Source organism: Dendropsophus ebraccatus, chromosome 6 (assembly GCF_027789765.1).
Source record: "Dendropsophus ebraccatus isolate aDenEbr1 chromosome 6, aDenEbr1.pat, whole genome shotgun sequence".
NCBI lineage: Eukaryota > Metazoa > Chordata > Amphibia > Anura > Hylidae > Dendropsophus > Dendropsophus ebraccatus.
In genome coordinates, this window is record NC_091459.1 from 44,193,971 (window position 1) to 44,214,148 (window position 20,178).

The 20,178-nt window shown below is 41.3% G+C and overlaps 1 protein-coding gene across 1 annotated transcript in view; it reads left to right on the forward strand.

Moving 5' to 3' along the window:
• Positions 1-20,178, forward strand: part of TRDN (triadin) — a 255,364-nt gene that overhangs the window by 18,222 nt on the left and 216,964 nt on the right. Inside the window, exon 2 of the mRNA XM_069974192.1 lies at positions 4,094-4,280. Within this exon, the coding sequence (XP_069830293.1) occupies positions 4,172-4,280 (109 nt within the window). The 5' untranslated portion in view covers positions 4,094-4,171. The remainder of the gene's footprint in view (positions 1-4,093; positions 4,281-20,178) is intronic.

Sequence of the window (20,178 nt, forward strand, 5' to 3'; positions counted from 1 at the left end):
CAGCGAAGATTTCTTTTTGTGCAATGTTAAATCTATGTAGAGTAATAGAGAAGAGCCGATGTGGTCATTAGAAAATATTTAAAATTGGTATATTAATTACATTTCTCGGGAAAGCTTGTGTAGTAACTCAGGACTGTCATGTTTCTGTCATTAAGACTGATGGGAGTTAATTTTAATATTAAGAATTAGGTTGAAGATATTTGCTCTAAATAGAGATGAGCTAACTTTAATGTAAAGTTCAGATTCATCCAAACTGAACCTTAAAGGAGAGATCCGGCGATTTCTAAAAGCCGGCAGCCTGCAAGTGTGTGCGTGGGGGTTAGTTATAGGTAGGAACTATCCTCTTCCTGTGCCCGCGGTGAGTGGTGAGAGCGGCAGCGAGACTCCTGCCAGGATTGTAGATCTCCAGGGTGTCCACTTCACAAACTGGATGATGGACTGGCCACTCAGCCAGTCAGTGACGGCCAGTCTGTCAGTCGGGACAGCCATTTTCCTTCGATTCGTGATGCCATCCCAACTCGGGGGAAAATAACTTCTGGTGCAGGTCCAGCGGGCACGAGGAGAGGTAAGTTCCTATTTGTTATCAATTTCCCCACTCCCCCTGCAGGCTGCCAGCTTTTAGAAAGTACCAAACTTCTCCTTTAAACGAACCGTACTAAACCAGTTAAACCATTACAGGCATTTAGCTATTCCAGTGCGGTTCAAAAACTTTGTTCATCTATACTTACTTGTTCATGCTCCCCCGGAGTCTTTCGTGTGTGGTGTCCCACGAAGCCAGCAAAATCCTGTTCAGTCAGTCACTGACGGAGACAGGACAGCACCGCAGCTAGTAATTGGCTGTCACTCTTGTCTTTGCATTTGCATTTAAAAATTAAATTTTTCTAATAGTATGTATATTAAGCTTAAAATTGTTGATTTCTAGAGATGAGCAAGCACCAAAATTCTCGAATGCGTGTTACTCTGGTCGAGTATTTTTCAATACTTAAGTACTCGATTCGAGTAACCAGCCCCATTGAAATCAATGGGAGCCTCAAGTATTTAACCAGGTGCCCCCTGGTTAATCTGAAAGTGACAATGACAATCTAGCCCCCTTGGGGGAGGGGGGGGGTCTGCTTAGCCAATCAGTGACTGCAGTATCGCCTCCTGAGCGTGCTAGCCCATCTCTACCCTCGAAACACAGATATGCATCTCAAAATGTATGTCACCATATACTTTTGTTTGGGCACACAGCAGGGCTCATGTTAGAATGACAGGCATTTAAAGTATAACGGTACTATTAAACGGGCCAATGGGGGCCCGATCATAACTGTAATCAAGCGCCGATCTGCTAGATTGGTGCTTGTTTACTGGGCCTGTTACCCGGCACAATAATCATTTAACAAGTGCTGCATGGACATCGTTACCAATGTCCTTGCAGCCCTTGCTTAAACAATATACAGTACCCATCCATGCTCCAGGGCTCCTCTTGTGATCTGTATCTTCCCAGGTCCCGTGCACTGCAGCTTCAGAGCGGCCTGTTTGAGCTGACAGGCCGTTCAGCGAATCACTAGTCGGGACCATCACGGCCAGTGATTATCTGAGTGGCCTGTTAGCTCAGACAGGAAGATACAGATCGCAAGAGGAGCCCTGGAGCATGGATGGGTAATGTATACTGTTTGAAAATCGCCAGCCGCTGGTCGCGCATCGCTACGTGTAATTGTGATGTGCGGCCGGCGGCTGATGATTATAGGTTCAAACCTAAATCTCTTTTCGTCCGATTATCGCTCTGTAAAAGGGCCCTGAGTTTTGCTGGAATGGTCATATGGGCACCATGTCACCCCTATGCACAACCTCTGAGGTTAATAATTCAAACTATATAAAATTAAACAATTCCAATTTATTACAAATATAAACACAGTCGGTATTGTTGCATCTGAATATGTTCAAATTGTTAAAACATAACATTATTTATTCCACATGCTTCCCAAAAAACAGTGGATTACCCTCTTAATGACCACCGATATGTCATAGAAGCTTTTGTGAGTATCCAGAATTCCGGACAGCTCTGGATGCGCATCCAGAAAATGCACCTGGCTCTTTAACTGTTTGCGGTCCTAATAAGGTAGGCTGGGTTCACACTGCGTTTTTGCAATCCGTTTTTTTCACCCGTTTTTTGCTAAAAACGGATGAAAAAACGGTTTGTAAAAAACGGATGCCTTTGTGTGCATCCAATTTGATTCCTTTTTCCATTGACTTCTATTATAAAAAAAACAAAACGGATCCGTTTTTTTTTTTTACGGACACAAAAACGTTGCTGACACTATTCTTTTGTCCGTTAAAAAAACGGATCCGTTAAACGGATTGCAAAAACGCAGTGTGAACCCACCCGTACACATACAGCTAAATGTGTTGCTGTGTTTGAGGAGCCATTAGCTTTCCATCCTGTCATTTACTCCTCTGGCTGGAGGCAGAATTATACCTCCAGCCACAGGAGCTGCGTTGCTGCCGTGCAGCAAGTGTGTTTGTTTCTATGTCACACACTGTTAAAATTGAGTGGATGGCCACCATTAAATGACAAATAATTGCTGTTTTTTTTAAACAATGGCTGTTGTTTTGAAATAACGGATGTTACTTGCAATTAAATGATGGCCATCCACTCAATTTTAACAGTGTGTGAACATAGCCTTTCTGTGTTTTTAATCCAAACCTGCTTTTGATAGCAAAATATTGACCAAAATACTGAGCAAAAATACTATGTGGGAACATAGCCTAAAGAAGTAATATACTGTATACCGATCTGCCCCGGATCGTCATGCCTTCCTGCCCTGACACACGTTTTGGCATCTGCTTTTGTCAAGGGGTTGACAAAGGCAGATTACAAAACGTGCATGGGGGCATGGGTGTGTGGCGATTGCCCCGATCCCAACATACCGGGGGGAAGGGGTGGGGAGCACGGCTGCATCTTTTTCCATCTGTCAATCAAATCCCACCCGTTCACTTGATTAGAGTCTGGACAGACATCGAGATTGCCCCATGGCATATGACTAGGTGCGTTTTGATAAATGTCCCCCAAAGAGTTAGACATTCAGCAATGGGTGGGGTGGCATTGAAAACGTCGCTATGGGGCCCAGCCATTTCTAGTTAGGCCCCTAGTAAGCACCCTACAGATCTGTTATTCATGATAGACCATTGTTTCATTTTACCTGGAAACCCCCCTCAAGTTATATTACAGATTTTCTATGATTTTTGGAATCTGTGATAGAATCTGTAAAAGGAATGTAGAAATGTACATGAAGGCCATTTTGTAAAATATTAAAACCCCGCAGCATTGTATTACAATGGTATTGATGCGATAATATGAACAAAGAACATATTTGATTGATTCTGTACACTTTTCTTTTGTTGCTTATTACGAAGTTGCATTTTGTTCCTTTATAGTCTACTAGCTGTAAAACCTTGGCTTTCATTTTAATCAGAGGTAATGGTCCTTGAAGCCTGACGTAAATAGTGAGCACAATATGCAGGGTCAAACACTAGCGGAGGAAAAAGGGTCTACTGTATTTAATGTAATTGAAAACCATTATTGCTTTACAGATTCATTCACCTGTTCTTGCTAATGAATGTGTCCAGGCCATGACGATACTAGTATTCTTGGAACTTTTAATCATGGTATTCCATTAATATTTGCTGTGTTATTTAAAATCGACTTCTTTAGGCACACTGTCACATGCATGCTGATCACAGAATGGTACTCTAATAGAGATATGTGCTATAAAAGGTTGATAAAACACACAAATAATGCACCCCTCCACAGCACTGGCTTATTGCCAAAAGTAGACATGTCTCTATCTATTGTTGCATGTGCCCTAGTGTAAACAATAGGATTAGCAATCTTACCACCTCGGAACACACAATGTCAAATCATGGATAAAGTAAACTATATATTTGCACAGTTAAAGTGCCACTGTTGTTAAAACTCTCAAAATCTAAATCAACATTAGATGTGATACAAAGCAAGTTTGCAATTTACATTTGTTATTTATTTATTTTTTAGTTATCATGGAAAACATGACACTTCCTGTTTTCTGACTTTTTTTATTCTCTTAAAAAACAGGAAACAGTCAGAAAACAGGAAGTCCTGTGTATCCCAGGTTATCTGAGCGCTCACAGAGAGAAGGCAGTCATGTGATTGATGGACACATTGAGCCCTGACTCTCTGTACTGGACGGAATTCCTGTCTCTTTTTTTCAACCAGCTCAAGCCAGAAGATCTGCCTTCAGGAGACTGGACCTGGATTTCTGGTAAGTTCAACTTTGTTTTACAGCATGATAACAAAAAAAATGTATATTGCAAACTTGCTTTATATCACATCTACTGCTGATTTAGATGTTGAAAGTTATAACGACAGTGACACTTAGTATAGCAAATGACATATCACCATTATACATAATTTATGTGATGGGAGGAAAAGGTTTATCTAACTTGTTACACACGTTTCTCACATTTCCTTATGCAGCACCTACATTTTCTTGTGGTCTTGCCTATATACTCAATTTTGCAGGTGCAAGTAGCTTTATACACAACTCCTTTTGATCTACAGCTGATGTAGATCCTGATTTGGTACCTCGTATCTATGACAGTGTTGTATGTTAATTTGATGACATCCATGTATTTGCATGCGATGTACTCACTACACCTTTGATTCTTAATCATTTTCCTATTTAGCCAGGTGCCCCGTAAATTTTTATTTATTTATTTTTATTTTTTTTGGGGGGGAGGGACTTTTCACCCATCTGTCATGTAAGCTATGACCACGTCTATAGATGACTTGGTATGTTTCAGTCACTGTGATGTCTAGATCCAGCTGAAATACACCCCAGTGTCTCTCAAGGATTCTTGTAACCTCTATAGATTCTATCTCTCGTCTCTCTCAGCCACTGCTGACACGTACTTGACCCATTTAGATATTGTAACCGAGGTTTGGTTAGACAATATATATTAATCTCCTCTGACCAATTGTATTGAATAAAACGTGTAGGGAGTATTACAAAGGTGAATCTAGGATCTGGCATAAGGGGTAGCATGGCGCCCTTATGAAGGAGTCTACCTTAATGGTTTCCCAAACGAGCAGGGATAGATTATTTCACCTACCTTAAGGCCCGATATTCAGGGGCCGATATTCAGCAAAAGCAGCCCTGTGAGCCCACACACAGACAGCAAGCAGGGGGCAGTGGGAGGGGCCAATTGAAATCAGCAATCGTCTGCAGCTGCTGCTCCTATTACAAAATTGTGATCTTTCAGCATGATCTTTCAATATGTGCTATTACACTGCCGGGAGTCTGAGTATTTTACTGTAAATAAGTGTCATATGCATACTAAGCCCGCTCCAAATACGCTGATTTCTGTCCTAGACTGTTTAACCCCCTAGATGCCACAATCATTAGCAACTGTGACTTCTGGCAGTTAAAAGGGGAGGCGATGCAATATATTTGGTGTGTTCATGGGTGGCTTTAGCCATATGCAAGACATGTGGTTGCAGAGCCACAGCAGGTCATGTGCAACTGGCTGCCCTGTAACCACTGCTCACTGCCCAGGGACAATCATTCTTGTACCTTGATAAAGGGTGAAGCATTATCAGCATCATACTGTTCAATGTTACAATTTAGGTCCCAAAATGGACCAGACTGAAAGAAACACAGAGCTCTCAGATTACCCTGGCTGCACTTTTTTTACCTTTCTAGTCAGATTTATCATGTGCAATTATTTTACGCAAAAATGTGTGGCAAAGTCTGTTAGCTTTTTTTTAGCTCCCCAAAATGCACAAAGATTGCAATATTCCAGCGCTACAAAAACATGGCCACTTTCTTTCAGAGACAACACGACTCTTGTCTCCAGTTCAGTTGTGGTTTGTAATTACACTCCATTAACTTCAATAGAAATGAGAAGTAAAACCCCACCCAAGCTGGAGACAAGAGTGGGGCTGTCTCTGGAAGAAAGTGGCCATGTTTTTGTAGCCCTTGATAATTCCTTTAAGACCATTTAAATTTTTTAACATTCAGTTATATTGCCACCTTGTGGTAAAATAAAAAGTCAGAACAGTTCAATCAATGTGTAAAAAGATCTCAAAAAATTTCAGTCATTTCAAAGAGTCTAAATACTCCAGATAAAATTTTATAATTTTTTAAATCTTTAATAAATTTAAAATAAAATTCTAATATTCAGTTTTCTCTAATTATGGGGTATTAAGTGTTGATTGATTGGGGGGGAACTTGATTTAGTTTTTACCTTAGCACAAGACCTCAGCATAAAATTTGAAAATAGTGAAGACTTTCCGAATGCATTGAATATAAACACATATTTGGATTTGTCTGCCTTTAACTCACAAAATAGAAAATATTTCGGCAATAATAATTCTGTTCTATTTTTTCCTGCTTGAAACCATAAGCATGTACTGGTATGGGGTACTTGACATTCCTTGAAGTTCTCTGAGGTGGAATTGTCCCATAAGCCTTAAATGACAAATCAGAACGCTTGGCTGAATATCTATTGCCCACATACTAGTCATTTTTTGTCGAGAGAAAATCAAACCTTTGAAGCATCCAGACCACTACCTGTGTTAATAACTTGACTCAATTGAGCAATTATAGATGTTCCAGACTAATTACATAGCACTGTGAGTGCACTTGTTAGCTTAATTGTGCAAAATTCATTACTAGAATACATGTGATGAAAAAATAACTACACTAGGTAATAGAACAATTTATCACTTAGTCTGATTTTACAATTTTTCTTTTTAATAGTAACTATGTTAGCATAATTCAGAAATGTGTAATTCTATTATAAGAACATTTTTCGCTAAAAGGCTTGACCCAGTAAGCTGGTCTGGCAATCATCTCATCGTAACAGATGTAGATATTAGCCCCCGAGTAAAGTAAATAAAACTTTAGGCAAATGTCTACATACATGTTCATTATACAGGATGCACCATCTTGCCTGTAGGATTATTTTATGTTTACATTTGTCTGCTGCTAACTTGCACTTTCAGGGTCCTTTCAAAGTAAAGGATTTGTCATCTGTGGGCTGCCGCAACCAGCCGCTTATCAGCAAGATCGGTGCCCGTTTACAGTGCCTTAACACGAAACAACAAATCGAGCTGCCGGGCAGCACGAATGATCCTTGTATCACTCATGCAGACATGGAAATGCATATACATATATGTTAATACAGTTTCCAAGCAGTGCATACTTACCTTCTGCCTTACTATTTTACCTGCTTGTGAGACAGGCCCGTATCTGCCATGAGGCGAAGTAAAGTGTTCGCCTCAGGCGGCAGATAACACAGCCCTTGAGGGGGGCGGCATCAGCGCCCTGTGTCCTTATCATTACAACTAGTTACGGTGCTCAGTGCCCAGCCGTGTTTCCTGTCAGTTGCCTCATGAGAAGCGCTGAGGAGGCACTGGAAGCCTCGTATGCACAGGTATTCACATCACATAAGACATAGATATATTGTCTCCTGCTGTTAACCCTTTCAGTAATGCAGTCATTATACTCTGCATCACTTACACACTGTAGAAAAGAAAAAGTTAACAGCAGCTGGGACGCTATATTATGTCTTCTCTGCACTGCCGAACTCCGAGCTGACCTCAGCATAGTGCAATACTCCGGCTCCTGAGGTCAGAGGTCAGAAGTTGCAGATTGTTGTTTGGGGCAGCTGCCTGAAGCTCTCAGGGGGCCCATAGTGGCTCAAACAGTTAAAAGATCTGGTCACCGCACGGCGCACACTGTTATCTATAGTGCTGTCCCATACACACTGCGATGCTGCACTGTGCCTGTCCTGGATCTTCTCTCCCTGACTATTGCTCTGAGGTCCCTGCAGTTTAGACTGCTGCCAGGTCACAGGGTAAGATACTCAGCTGAGGCATTAATCATGTTGAATGGGGGGACCTGGGAGTGCTGGAGTTTTTGTATGGGGAATTTGAGGGGCACTATGCGCATGGTGATATTACAGGGAATGTGAGGAGGGCACTATGGGCATGGTGATATTGCAGGGAATGTGAGGAGGGCAGGGGGAATGATAATCTTGTAGGGGGAATGTGGGGGAACAGGGATATAATGCTGAAATGCAATCTTTCAGCTCATTCAAGTACAGCTGCTAGTACTGCTTCATCTGTGTCTTGGTGTATTGGCGCTTTGTCGGTTCTTGCCTCAGGCGGCAGAAAAGCTAGAATCGGCCCTGTTGTGAGACAGTATTTGGCTTATAGTTCTCTGGCCACCGGCCCACCTTCTTAGGCTGTCAGTCATTCTGGAGGAGGTGGTGGCCTGAGGATACAGCAGTGGCTGGAGGACTTGAGAACTGGATGCTGGATCACATACCGTGCGGCTGATAAATATAGACGGCTTGTGATCTGTATAGTGACAGCCCAGATTTATACATATCTGTGCTGTCAGCTTCCCTTTAACTTTATCAGCCACACATAACCCTATATACACGAGAAGATGTGCTGGTGATAATGCAAAATTTAGAAGCCTGCTGTAAAGACCCAGTCAGCATAGGATCGGGCGTTTTCACTCTCCTCCACTGATGGCTGTCACGCCGTCACATGGGCAAGAGCATTTCTACCAAGACCCCTGGCCGTTATGACAGAGTCCCAAATTAAACAATGCTGATTTTTACTTGAAAATATCTTCAGTGCAATACAAAAGGTAACAGTGGTTTGGTACTTAGGGCAATAAATCAGTAGTAACAACGAAAGCTTGAGGTGAAATAGGATAAGGAACTCTGTAGTAGGAGGTAGGGGCTGGATAGGAGGCCCTTGCCTAACTACTAAGGCTGCATTCACACGTTCAGTGTTTTTCCCGGTCCGTGATTGTGGTCCGGCAGCAACCTCCGTGATCCGTGCAAAACAGTCCGTTTTTCATCCGTTTTGCATCCGTTTTGTATTCATGTCCGTTTTTTTCATGGATCTGTGTTAAAGCATTTTAAATTACATTGATTACATCACATCCGTGTTCTTCACGGATGAACACGGATGTCACATCCGTGTACATCCGTGAAAAACACGGATCTCATTGATTTCTATGGGGAATCCTTTCCGTGCATCCGTTCCGAGTAATGACATGTCCTATTTTTTAACGGATCACGGATCCGTGAAATCACGGAACATCTGAATAGCCCAATTGAAAGCAATGGGCTGTAAAATTGGCATTTAGTATCCCTTTAAGTTGTAAATTTCTTAATTGGAAACAAAAAAATCCATCATATTCTATTATTGATGATTTTGAAAGGTCATTTCAAGGAAAGTAGATACTGAATTCAAGGGAATTGGATTATGGGATTAATAAATGTGTAAGAGGGAATGCGATTATTAAGCATGGTAAGAAAGGAAAACAGTAGGCGCCCTAATTAACAGAAGAAAGAGAAAGATAATAAATAGAGTAAGGATGGATAAGCATACTGTACAAAGCAATTATGTAGTACAAAATTCTGCAGGAAAGATCAATGTAATCAATTCTAATAACTACATGGTTGTAGTGTGTAGGGTTGGGAAAGATTATGACAAATCAAAAGTATAGCAATTAAAAAGTGATAAATAGGAACAAATGATGAGTGGAGGCAAGAAAATATACAAAAATGTTTTGTAGGGAATTCACTGATCCAATAACATCCAATGATCCATTGATAACATCCAATGATGTGCCACTCCCACCGGAAATAGCTGCTTAGCATAGACTCTAGGCTGAACGTCCATTTCCAATGGGAATAAGATGTCAGTGGATGTTATAAAAACACTGACAGTGGCGCACAGTGAACTATTAATTTTGCCATTTCATGTTGCCTAAAAATCATTGGCTGCTGGGCACACATCGCTACGTATAATAGCCTCCTTATATAATATAATTGTCTTCTTTTACAGCCTTGGTGCTTTTAAATACCGGACCTTCAAGGAGGAGACCAGCTTCTGCACAGGAGAACTCTAGGATGAGCACCATTATGTGCTATGTTTACCCTGCAGACCTATTAAGAATCCCAGTATAAATATTGTGGTGTTTATACATTTCACTGAAAGGATTGAAGTTAATGCTTTTATTTTCTATATGAGTAAAAAGATCATATCCAAGAGTAGACACACAATTTAGATGCAAATATGCAGTAATTAACAATAATGTCCTTTATAGGCTTCTCCTATTGCTATGGTTACCAGTGTAGTGTAATACCATTAGAAACACTGCATATTAGTGTCATCTTTTACTGGGGAAATCATTGCTTTTAAGTAAAACATTTAAAATGTTACACTAATGAATGTTTCGATTATATTTGAAATATTTTATTAGCATCCGATTCTTAATGCGTTCCAGAAGCGCTGAGGAGACTGAGAGTTTGGTAACCCCAGGAACTGAGCTCAATGGTTTATACCTGAGGTAAAATGAACAAACACTATAAGATATGCTCCCCCCCCCCATTATTAAAGCTTCACTACAATCTGCCCAGTGTCCTTCATAGGTATATACAGGCTCAGTGGTGGACACTGGGGGGCGGGGCATGGTCACATGTTCTTCCATGTCGGTCATCTTATGGACAACCTCACCACAGAGCAGGGCAGCCCAGCCTGGAAGAAGGGATTTTGATTTTAGCTCTATGAGGTACACAGGGATATGCTGTCAGTATATACAATGAGTACACTTACTAATACTGTACACTGAACTATTTTACTATAAAGTGGCAAAACTCTTTCAAGGGATTAGCACTTAAAGGGGTAGTGCAGAGCTGCCTTTTTTTTAATCTAGCACCACATGACAAAATTATATAACTTTGTCATGTAGTGCTATAAGCTTCCTTGCTGGAATATCCGTTTTCTGTGTCTCCCCCCAACCCTCCACAGAAGTCCATTAGTCTAAATCTTTTTTAATTGTGTCGACACATAGGCCTGGCGGCCATCTTATGTCAACGCATCATTCTGTGAGGATTTGGGGGCTGGCCAAGCATCCGTCCCCTGTTAAGCCAGCACCCAGCTCTGCCCCTGTCTGTGAAGTGCGTGCCGGCAGTCATGTAATCTGCAGCTTGCTCCAATAGATGCCGAGTAATCTGCAGCCACATCACAGGTGGGAGCAGAGCTGGGGGCTGGCTTAACCCAGCCCCCAAATGTCACAGCATGACACATTGACATAAGATGGCTACCAAGCCGATGTGTCAACGTGATTAAATAAAATTTAGACTAATGGACTTCTGACATGGTGCAGGACAACACGGACATCGGCAGCAGTGACACTTCATGCAAGTTGTATATAGAAAATAGTTACTAATTACCTACCTGCAAGTTGTATATAGAAAATAGTTAATAATTACCTACCTCTCCATGGTCCTCAGTGTCCTACTACTTGTTCCCCGCTAACTGCAGCTGCTGACACTTTCTAACCCATCTTTGAGAATAGTACCTAAACAAACCACATTATAATAGCAGTACTATTGTAGCTATATTAGTGTTAGTATTACAGAGAATAGGTTTGTGAGGCATCAGTAGCTATTACAGTGAAAAAAACATTTTACAGTGCGAAAAATTTTACTTTCACCATATCTGATGTTACTGCATTGAAGCTGTCAGTAGAAGATGGTATTGACAGTTTCGGTGGATGAGTGTTGTATAATGACGCTTTCTCTCAGCACAGGAGTGGACGTGGTGGATCAGTGGCATAAAATTATGTTTTCTCCCAGGACAGCATTGGACATTGGTGGATCAGCAGTGTAAAATTACTTTTTATCCCTGGTCAGCAGTGGACGATGGCGGATGAGCTGCATTTGTGGTGTCTCACTGTTAGTGTTCTTTGCTCCTGTCAAAAAGCCTTCTCTCAGGTTAGGTGGTGGATGAGGTTTATTAAGTTTCCCCACTAGGTGTCAGTATTTCCTATGTATTTATTTGTTTTACACAGCTGAAAGAAGTCATAGGTTAATGTTTGTTGTACCATGTGTTTTTTGCTGATCAATAGAAGGTGCTCTTTCTCTCTCAACCTATCCTGGCTCTCTACAAACACTCATTCCCTGTAGGAGAAGATAGTTTGCTCTGTGTGGGAGGAAGTGACACTGTTCAGTTGAGTCTAGCCACCGAACTTAGCAGATGCAGTTAAAGACCGACACTTCTTCTATAACTACCACTATGTTTACCATGCAGTGCTAAGCACACAACAGGCAGAGTAGTCACCAAGGAACACCCTGACCAATGCCAGGAACATGTCTAAACAGAGTAGGGCATTATCCTGTACAAGATAGGAACTAGCCTCAGTAGGACAAAGCAACCAGTATACCAAGATAACCATGGCTGGGGCTTGTACTACCCTACTGGGATGAGTTGTACGCTACCAGAGGGTAGAAGGTCATCAGACACAGTCTAAATGTGAATACGAGTATTAGTTCACTCAAGATATCTACTAAAATTTCCAGCAGAGTACAAAGCTACACTGGGTTAAGGCTCCTCTGGCAAACTCCTCTATACTACTCTACTCTACTCTACACAAGCACTACCGCAACTACCTCTCTTACTTCTCTCAAGTACTGCACCTACCTACAGCACTAAGATCAAGCATTCAAGTGTGTCAATATTTATTATTTGTGAAACATGTACTGTAACCTGCAAAGTTCTACAGTAAAACTGTTATACTTTTATAATAACGCACAGAACTCTGTCATCTTCTGGCTCCACCTATGCACACACCACCGCACACCTTGAGTTATTTTTCCCCTTTTTTAAGGGGTGGAGGTACCGACAGTCCGGGTGGGTCAGTTCTCAGGACTGCCGTGACAAGAGCCCAAGGGACCCGCAACAACCGACCATTTGGGGAACCCATTCAGCCATACATAACAAGCAGGTATCAACATCACACCTGTTTGCTGCACTAGCTCTGGCGTCACACCTCCGGCTGAGCTAAAAAACACCAGTACCTACATCATATCTGGCTGGTCACCACACATTAAATTATGCTTTCTCACAGTAAAGCAGTGGACACTTCAAAGTGGCAGCACCCTGAGGGGCAATCTATCTTACCCAGAGGGGCCTAGAACATACACCTGGAACCAGCAATGGAACTTTTTTAGACTTAAAGGGGCCTATCAGAGAGACCTGGAGGTGGCAGCGACAGCAAGAATACCCTTCTTGATCCTGAGGGGCCTAGCACCCAGACCAGGAGGTGGAAGCAGCAGCAGTAGCATGCACCCGATGGGGGCCGAGGACAGACAGCTGGAGGTGGCCGTAGCCAAGATAACCAGAAAGGAATTCATTTGGTAATAAGAAACTTATGATGGTGCCAAAATATACCCAAAACAGGTAAGGGATGTAAAATGCCAGGTGCTCCAGTGGGTTAAATTCACCCAAGATAGCCAGCAAAAATGTTGTTGGGAACAGTGACACAACTAGCACAGTGCCACACACTAAAAACAGGGAACTGATGTAACCTGGAAGTGCCTTAGTGGGTCAACTGACACACTGATTGACACCTCCTACTCTAAAGGAGTCTAACTCTACATTTACCTTCCTAAAGCTATAATCTTCTTTGCTCTCTGTCTCCACTACACTACACAGATGCTTCTCTGCCCAGCTCCAGCAACTGAATGACGACTTCCTACTCCTTGCTATACTATATAGAAGGGGGAGGCCATCAATAGGGGAAGACTTTGAGCAGAAATTACACTCACAAAATGGATTAGGGATAATCCCTTGCTCAAGCCACTGCCCAAAAACACCTTAAAAATTTGTTAAAGGTTCTATCAAACTTGTCCAAAAGTAAGGGTTATTTTAGAAACAAAATTTTCTGTGAAGTTTGACATGAGCCCAGATTCTATGGATTCAGTTCTCTCATATCTAGTTAAAACTATTAAATATATCAAGAAAATTGTTTGCAGACATTTTCTTACAATTACAGTAAATTTTTATGCAATTTACAGACCATGAAAAATAGGTTTCGGAAGGCTCAGCCCAACTGAACACAAAGGTATAAGTGGTGGAAAATGTGCTCTGTATTTAAGCTGCAGTATCAGTGAGTCATTATGGTTAACTTCAATTGCTGCTTCCCAATCAGCGAACCAGAAATGATAAAAACTGACTTCAGTTAAAACTGATATCCTGGCAAACACAGAGCAGAAGGCAAGGCAGAGAGCAAATGACGCTCTCATAGTGCCAGCTGCCTGCAAAGAGAGGACAGACAGAACAGGTGCACTTAGTACACCTGAGAGAACATGAGAATGCTGACAATAGAGGCTGGGAATGAGAGTTTCAATAGATAATGTTTTTTATCTTTTTATAAAAAAAAAAAAAAATACAACAACAACAGTTCTATAATGCCAGGAATTAAGCCACATGAAAAACAAAACTTTTAATAACAGATCTAACAGTCAAGGGACCATAGAGGGCCCCTGGGTGAGGGTGTATGGCTTCTATGCCACAGAATATAAAATTTGCGGCATATGCTTAGTGTACCTGTTGTGTCTGCAGCTGTACGGCTGAGACTGCACTTTTGGCCATGATTCAGTGTGCATGTTTCCCACCAGTCTGAACTGTTATCCCAGCACTTGTCTGGTGATTGAGAGGTCTGGATCCATTCCTGGAAAACTGGGAGAAGTCTCCCGGATCAAGATTTTCTAGACACCCAGACAGGAGCCGCGTGAAGTTCAAATGCAGCCGGCTGACAAGCCAACCAGCGAGCCTAGTGAAGTGCTTCGCTAGTACTGTAAATTCACTCATCCCTAATTACATATTTTTAAATAGTCTCAAAGCGTTCATGTTATCTTACAAAACTGGAAGCCATTTCTCAGCCCCCCTGGCGTGTTAATGCTGTTAAGTGGGTACACTGATTTCCTTATTTTAATAGGTTTATCATGATGACAAGTTTTCTTTAAAGGGATACTCCAGTGTATTTTCTAGTCTGACATGGTGCTCTCTGCTGCCACCTTTGTCCATGACAGGAACTGTCCAGAGTAGAGATGAGAGAACCTCGAGCATGCTCGAATCCATCCGAACCCGAGCTTTCAGCATTTGATTAGCGGTGGCTGCTGAAGTTGGATAAAGCCCTAAGGCTATGTGGAAATCATGGATATAGTCATTGGCTGTATCCATGTTTTCCAGACAACCCTAGAGCGTTATCCAACTTCAGTAGCCCCTGCTAATAAAACGCCGATCGTTCAGGTTCGGATGGACTCGAACCCCAACCCGGTTCGCTCATTTCTAGTCCAGAGCAGTAGCAAATCCCCATAGATAACCTTTCCTGCTTTGGACAATTCCTGTCTCCGACAGAGGTGGCAGCAGAGAGCACTGTGTCAGACAGGGAAGAAAATACCACTTCCTGTAGGACATATAACATATGATACGTTTGGGAAGACTTGAGATTTTTAAATGAAAGTAAATTACAAATCTCTAGCTCTTTTTGAAACCAGTTGATTTGAAGGAAAATATTTTTGTCAGAGTACCCTTTTAAACAGTGCAGTTGGCCTATCTGTAAAAGCAGTCTGTCTGTAAACTAGGAAATAACATTTGTGTATCTCCATCCCATTATCTTAAAGCTTTATTGTTTTTTGCTTTCCTTTTATATGGCTACAGTTGGTAAACTGATGTAACAGGTCTAATGTTAACTGGTAATTTATATATACTTAAAATATGATGTAATGTCAGGAGTCATTGTGTATGCAAAGTCTACATCCCAAGCCTGCTAAGGAAAAGAGCTAATTTGGAACCCGTCTGTTAGAATGACAAATTGCTGTTTCTCATGTCTGAGATTCCCATATCATTATATATCAATACTAACAAACAGGCTCTAATTGAAACAGCAAGTCACACAAGCTTGTACTTCTGTAATGTTTATACAGGCAAACTAGTCTCAAGGGTAATACAAGGATCATCCCACTTTTATCAACATATTTCTCAAACTCTCGCAGTTGTGGTTTATGTAATACATTCCTCCGAGGTATTTACTGCTATTGAGTGTATACTATAGATTTGTAGGAAATGATAAGAGCAGTATTACATATGTAGGCTATGTTCACACTACGTAAAAGTACGGCCGTTGTTGCCATCGGCAACAATGGCCGTACTTTTTGCGGTGTACAACATAACCTTATCTGATATGGGATCCCGGCCGGAGTGTATACACATTGTATACGCTCCGGCCGGGATCCCATGCGGGGCCGCAAATAACTGACATGACAGAAAGACCTTCTAGTTCACACAGTGAAGCGAGCGGCTCTGGCCGCTTGCTTCACTGTGTGCCATGGGAAGCTCTGATGCGGGCACGCGCTGATGCGCCCACATCAGAGCTCTGCGGCCGGATGGATCATCCGGCCGGTACTTAAGTACTGTCCGCGATGATCCGGGCACAGATCGGCCGTTCTGTGACCTGGCCGGGGTCACGGAATGGCCGGTCTGAAAGGTAGTGTGAACATAGCCGTAGTGTGCATCGTTCAGGAGCGATGATTGCTTTAAAGGGGTCCTCTGCTTTAAACACTACTTTTTAGTTTGCTTGCCACCAGTAAAACTGATTGCATTGGATTGTATGAAGAGCAATTGTTTTACTAAGTCAATTGTTTCACACATACAGTACAGTATCGAAGCAGATTTCACGCTGCAAGTTCCGCAGCAAAATCCGCTACAATACTCATTCTTTTCAATTTCTATGGCTTTACATACTCACAGCAGATTTTTCATTCCACTACGATTATGTAAAGCCCCTTCCTGCTTAACCCACTGCTGCCGGGCTAATACGTTACCTATCTGTGCTTGCTTCTCAGACTCCCAGCTCCCTGTTGCCCCGCTTAACCAATCAGTGTGCTGTACCACACTTGAACTTTTGTACCAATACTTACCTGTCTGCGCTCCCCAAGCATTCTCTTCTGTGTCTTCAGCTGCTCGATCAGCCAAACCATGGCTGCAGTGCTGTCCATTTTCAGTCAGTGAGTGGCTGAGCGGAGAGTTATAGCCCACCCAGCCAAAAAAAATACATAGTTGGAACATAGCCAAACTGTGCAAATCTTCCCAATATAATTTTTCCCTGTCAGTTCCACTCCTGATTTTGGATACAAATACCGACCAAAATATTGACCAAAATACCATGAGTGAAAATAGCCTAAAAGGGCTTATCAAGAATTCTTTCAAAAACAACACCACACCTGTCCTTTGGCTGTGCCTGGTATTACAACTCAGCTCCTTTCCTTTCCTTTCAATGGAACTGATCTGCAAAACCACACACAAAAAGGACAAGAGTGGTGCTGTTTCTGAAAAAAAGCAGCCATCATTTTTTTCATATTCTAGATTCTAGATTTAAAGGGGTACTCCAATTAATAAAATTTAACCCTGTTAAATCCCCACCCATAATCTAAACTTTTTGTAAGACTGGCTTCACACTGCACTTTCGCAATCCGTTTAATGTATAGGTTTTATGGAAAAAACGGATGCAATTGTGTGTCATCCGTTTGGATCAGTTTTTTTTTTTAAATTGATTTCCATTATTAAAAAAAAAAGGATTGAAACAGATGCGTTTTTATTAACGGACACAAAAATAGCGTTGACTATGTTTTTCTGTCCGTTAAAAGTAACCAATTAAAAATGAATGCCTTAAACGGATTGTCCAGTACTCTGTTCTCCCTCTCCCTTCTGAGACCCAAGTAACATGAACTTGGTCTCTTCTGTTGCGAGGAAAGCACACCTCCTCTCTAACCCCACCCACCACTGACATCACACCAATCAGTGAGCACCTGGCCAAGGCATGAGGAAACATCAGAACAGTGACAGCCTCCTGTGTGCCAGCACACAACATTGCTAGTTGGCTGGCAGTGAGAGAGTTAACAGAAATCATGAAAAGAGTCCAGTAAGTGTTCTGTGAGGTAAAATGAAGCACACCTGTTTGTATGAGGAGAAACAGTGACAGAGAAAGCCAGATATATATGGAAAGAGCAGACAGATCACAGCACATGAACTGGATTTGCCACAAGGGGAGAACATTCAGCCCAGTGGGAATCAGATGCAGTGCTGGACTGGGGTATCTGGGGCCCACCAGAGGAAATGATCCTGGGGACCCACCAATGAGGAACCAGTGAGAAAGGACATGTCAGTCAGTGTTAGTGCAGGTTCTAAAGCTGGGGGCCCACCGGAGGATCTTCCGTCCCTCTTGTGGGCCAGTCGGACTCTGATCAGATGGATTACAGGATAGCTCAGATACCTGTAAGTATGGCCCCTGGTTAAATACCTGGTTAAATCCTGTTAAACTTCACTACAATAGAGCTTCCCGACCCAAGGCACCTTTCTCTCAATTCCCCCAGAATCACAGAGAACTCACAATACCCCACACTGCCATACCATAAAAGTGACTGTGGATAACAGATAGATTAATAGATACAGTATTTTGTAAAACAGAAGCAGATTGAGCCAGTAATCGGCAGGTACTTGGCAGTTGGCTCTGAGGTGCAATGTATGCTGGGAAGTGTAGTTTCCTGGCCTGCGCCATCTTGGATATAGATTGGCTTTTAGAAAAACTTGTAGCTCAGGAACAGCGGCAGCTAGTAAGATAGAACATGTCTATACAAAGAGAGTAGGAAAAGATGAGGGCACTCACCCATGTGCTTGACTTCTTTATTTCATCCGAAGCACGTGATCTACGTGTGAAACAGCTGTCACGTGTCACCGGGGGAGGGGTTGGCGTCCTCACTGCAGCGGGCAGACCATGTCCACGTCTGCATGCATGGAATGAAATAAAGAAGTCAAGCACATGGGTGAGTGCCCTCATCTTTTCCTACTCTCTTTGTATGGATTGGTTTCTATTTGGACTACACTGTCCTTCGTTTTGAGTGAGCACTACCCGTATTGACATCACATCAGTCCTCTTATATACGTCAGTATAATACCTCCTATAGACATAATAGCCTACAGCAGTGCCGACCACTCTATCTCACCAAAGGGAGATAGAACATGTCTCAAATTACTCATGGAAACCAGCTAGGTTTTGGGAGCATTTCATTTTTTAGCTCTTAAGTGGAATACCCCTTTAAGGCTACAGTATGCTCTCACAACTTTTTTAGGTGAAAAAAATTGCTGTTTTTTTTGTTTGTTTATAACGGCCATCAAGAACGATTATGATCATTGATAGCAGCCGTTATAAATGGAAAACAGCATTTTTTAAACTGAAAAAAATTGTTGTGGGAAGATAACCTCAAAGTGCACTATAATGACTATGACAGTAATTTTAAATATAGCTTTGTTTTAAGAAATGTTTTTCTAAACTTCAAAGTGAATACAAAACATTTTATGTGTTTAGAAAAGATAAGGTTTATATAGTATATTTATCTTTTTCAATCAATGAAAGTCACAGTAGATGTGTGCACTTGTAATGTTCAGTAGGGGGCACAATACTCCTTGTATATTCACCGGCATATTGGGATTTTATGGTACTTTGAGTAGTTACCAAGCATCCTTTGAAGTGCACATTGCAGCATGTCAGGCTTCTATGCAGATAATAATGTGTTTTAACAGAAATGTATTATTAAAATCCAGTAATGATAAAAGAATGGGCTTTTTACACAGAATAATACAACTTGGAAACGCAATGTAAGCAGCAATGTTAACTGTATAAGTTTTATGTTTTTACATACTGTAAATAAAGGACATTTTAAATAAAATAAAATTATCTAACAACGGATTATAATGAAAATGGTCATAAAATACTAATTTCATGGTGTATATTGTTCATGAAAGATCTAGAGAAGATCTGTATGGAGGAGTGGGACAAAACCCCTGCTGCAGTGTGTGCAAACCTGGTCAAGAACTACAGGAAACATTTAATCTCTGTAACTGCAAACAAAGGTTTCTGGACCAAATGTTAAATTCTGTTTTTCTTTATCATCAAATACTTATTCCATAAATACTCATAAGTAATTACTTATTTTCTCATATATATATATATATATATATATATATATATATATATATATATAATATTTGCTTTTGAAATTATTTGATGACTTTAAATATTATTTACTGTGATATAGTATAATCATAAGTAGTAAATTGTCCTATACCTTAATAACTTGCCTCAAAGAAATAATAGTTTATGGTTTGATAGTAATAGGGCCTTAAATTATGAATGTTAATTTGTTAAGGAAATGTAACTAAACACTCATGATTTGTAGCATGCTTTGTGTACTTTTCTAATGTATATTTAATACATCTACAAAGCT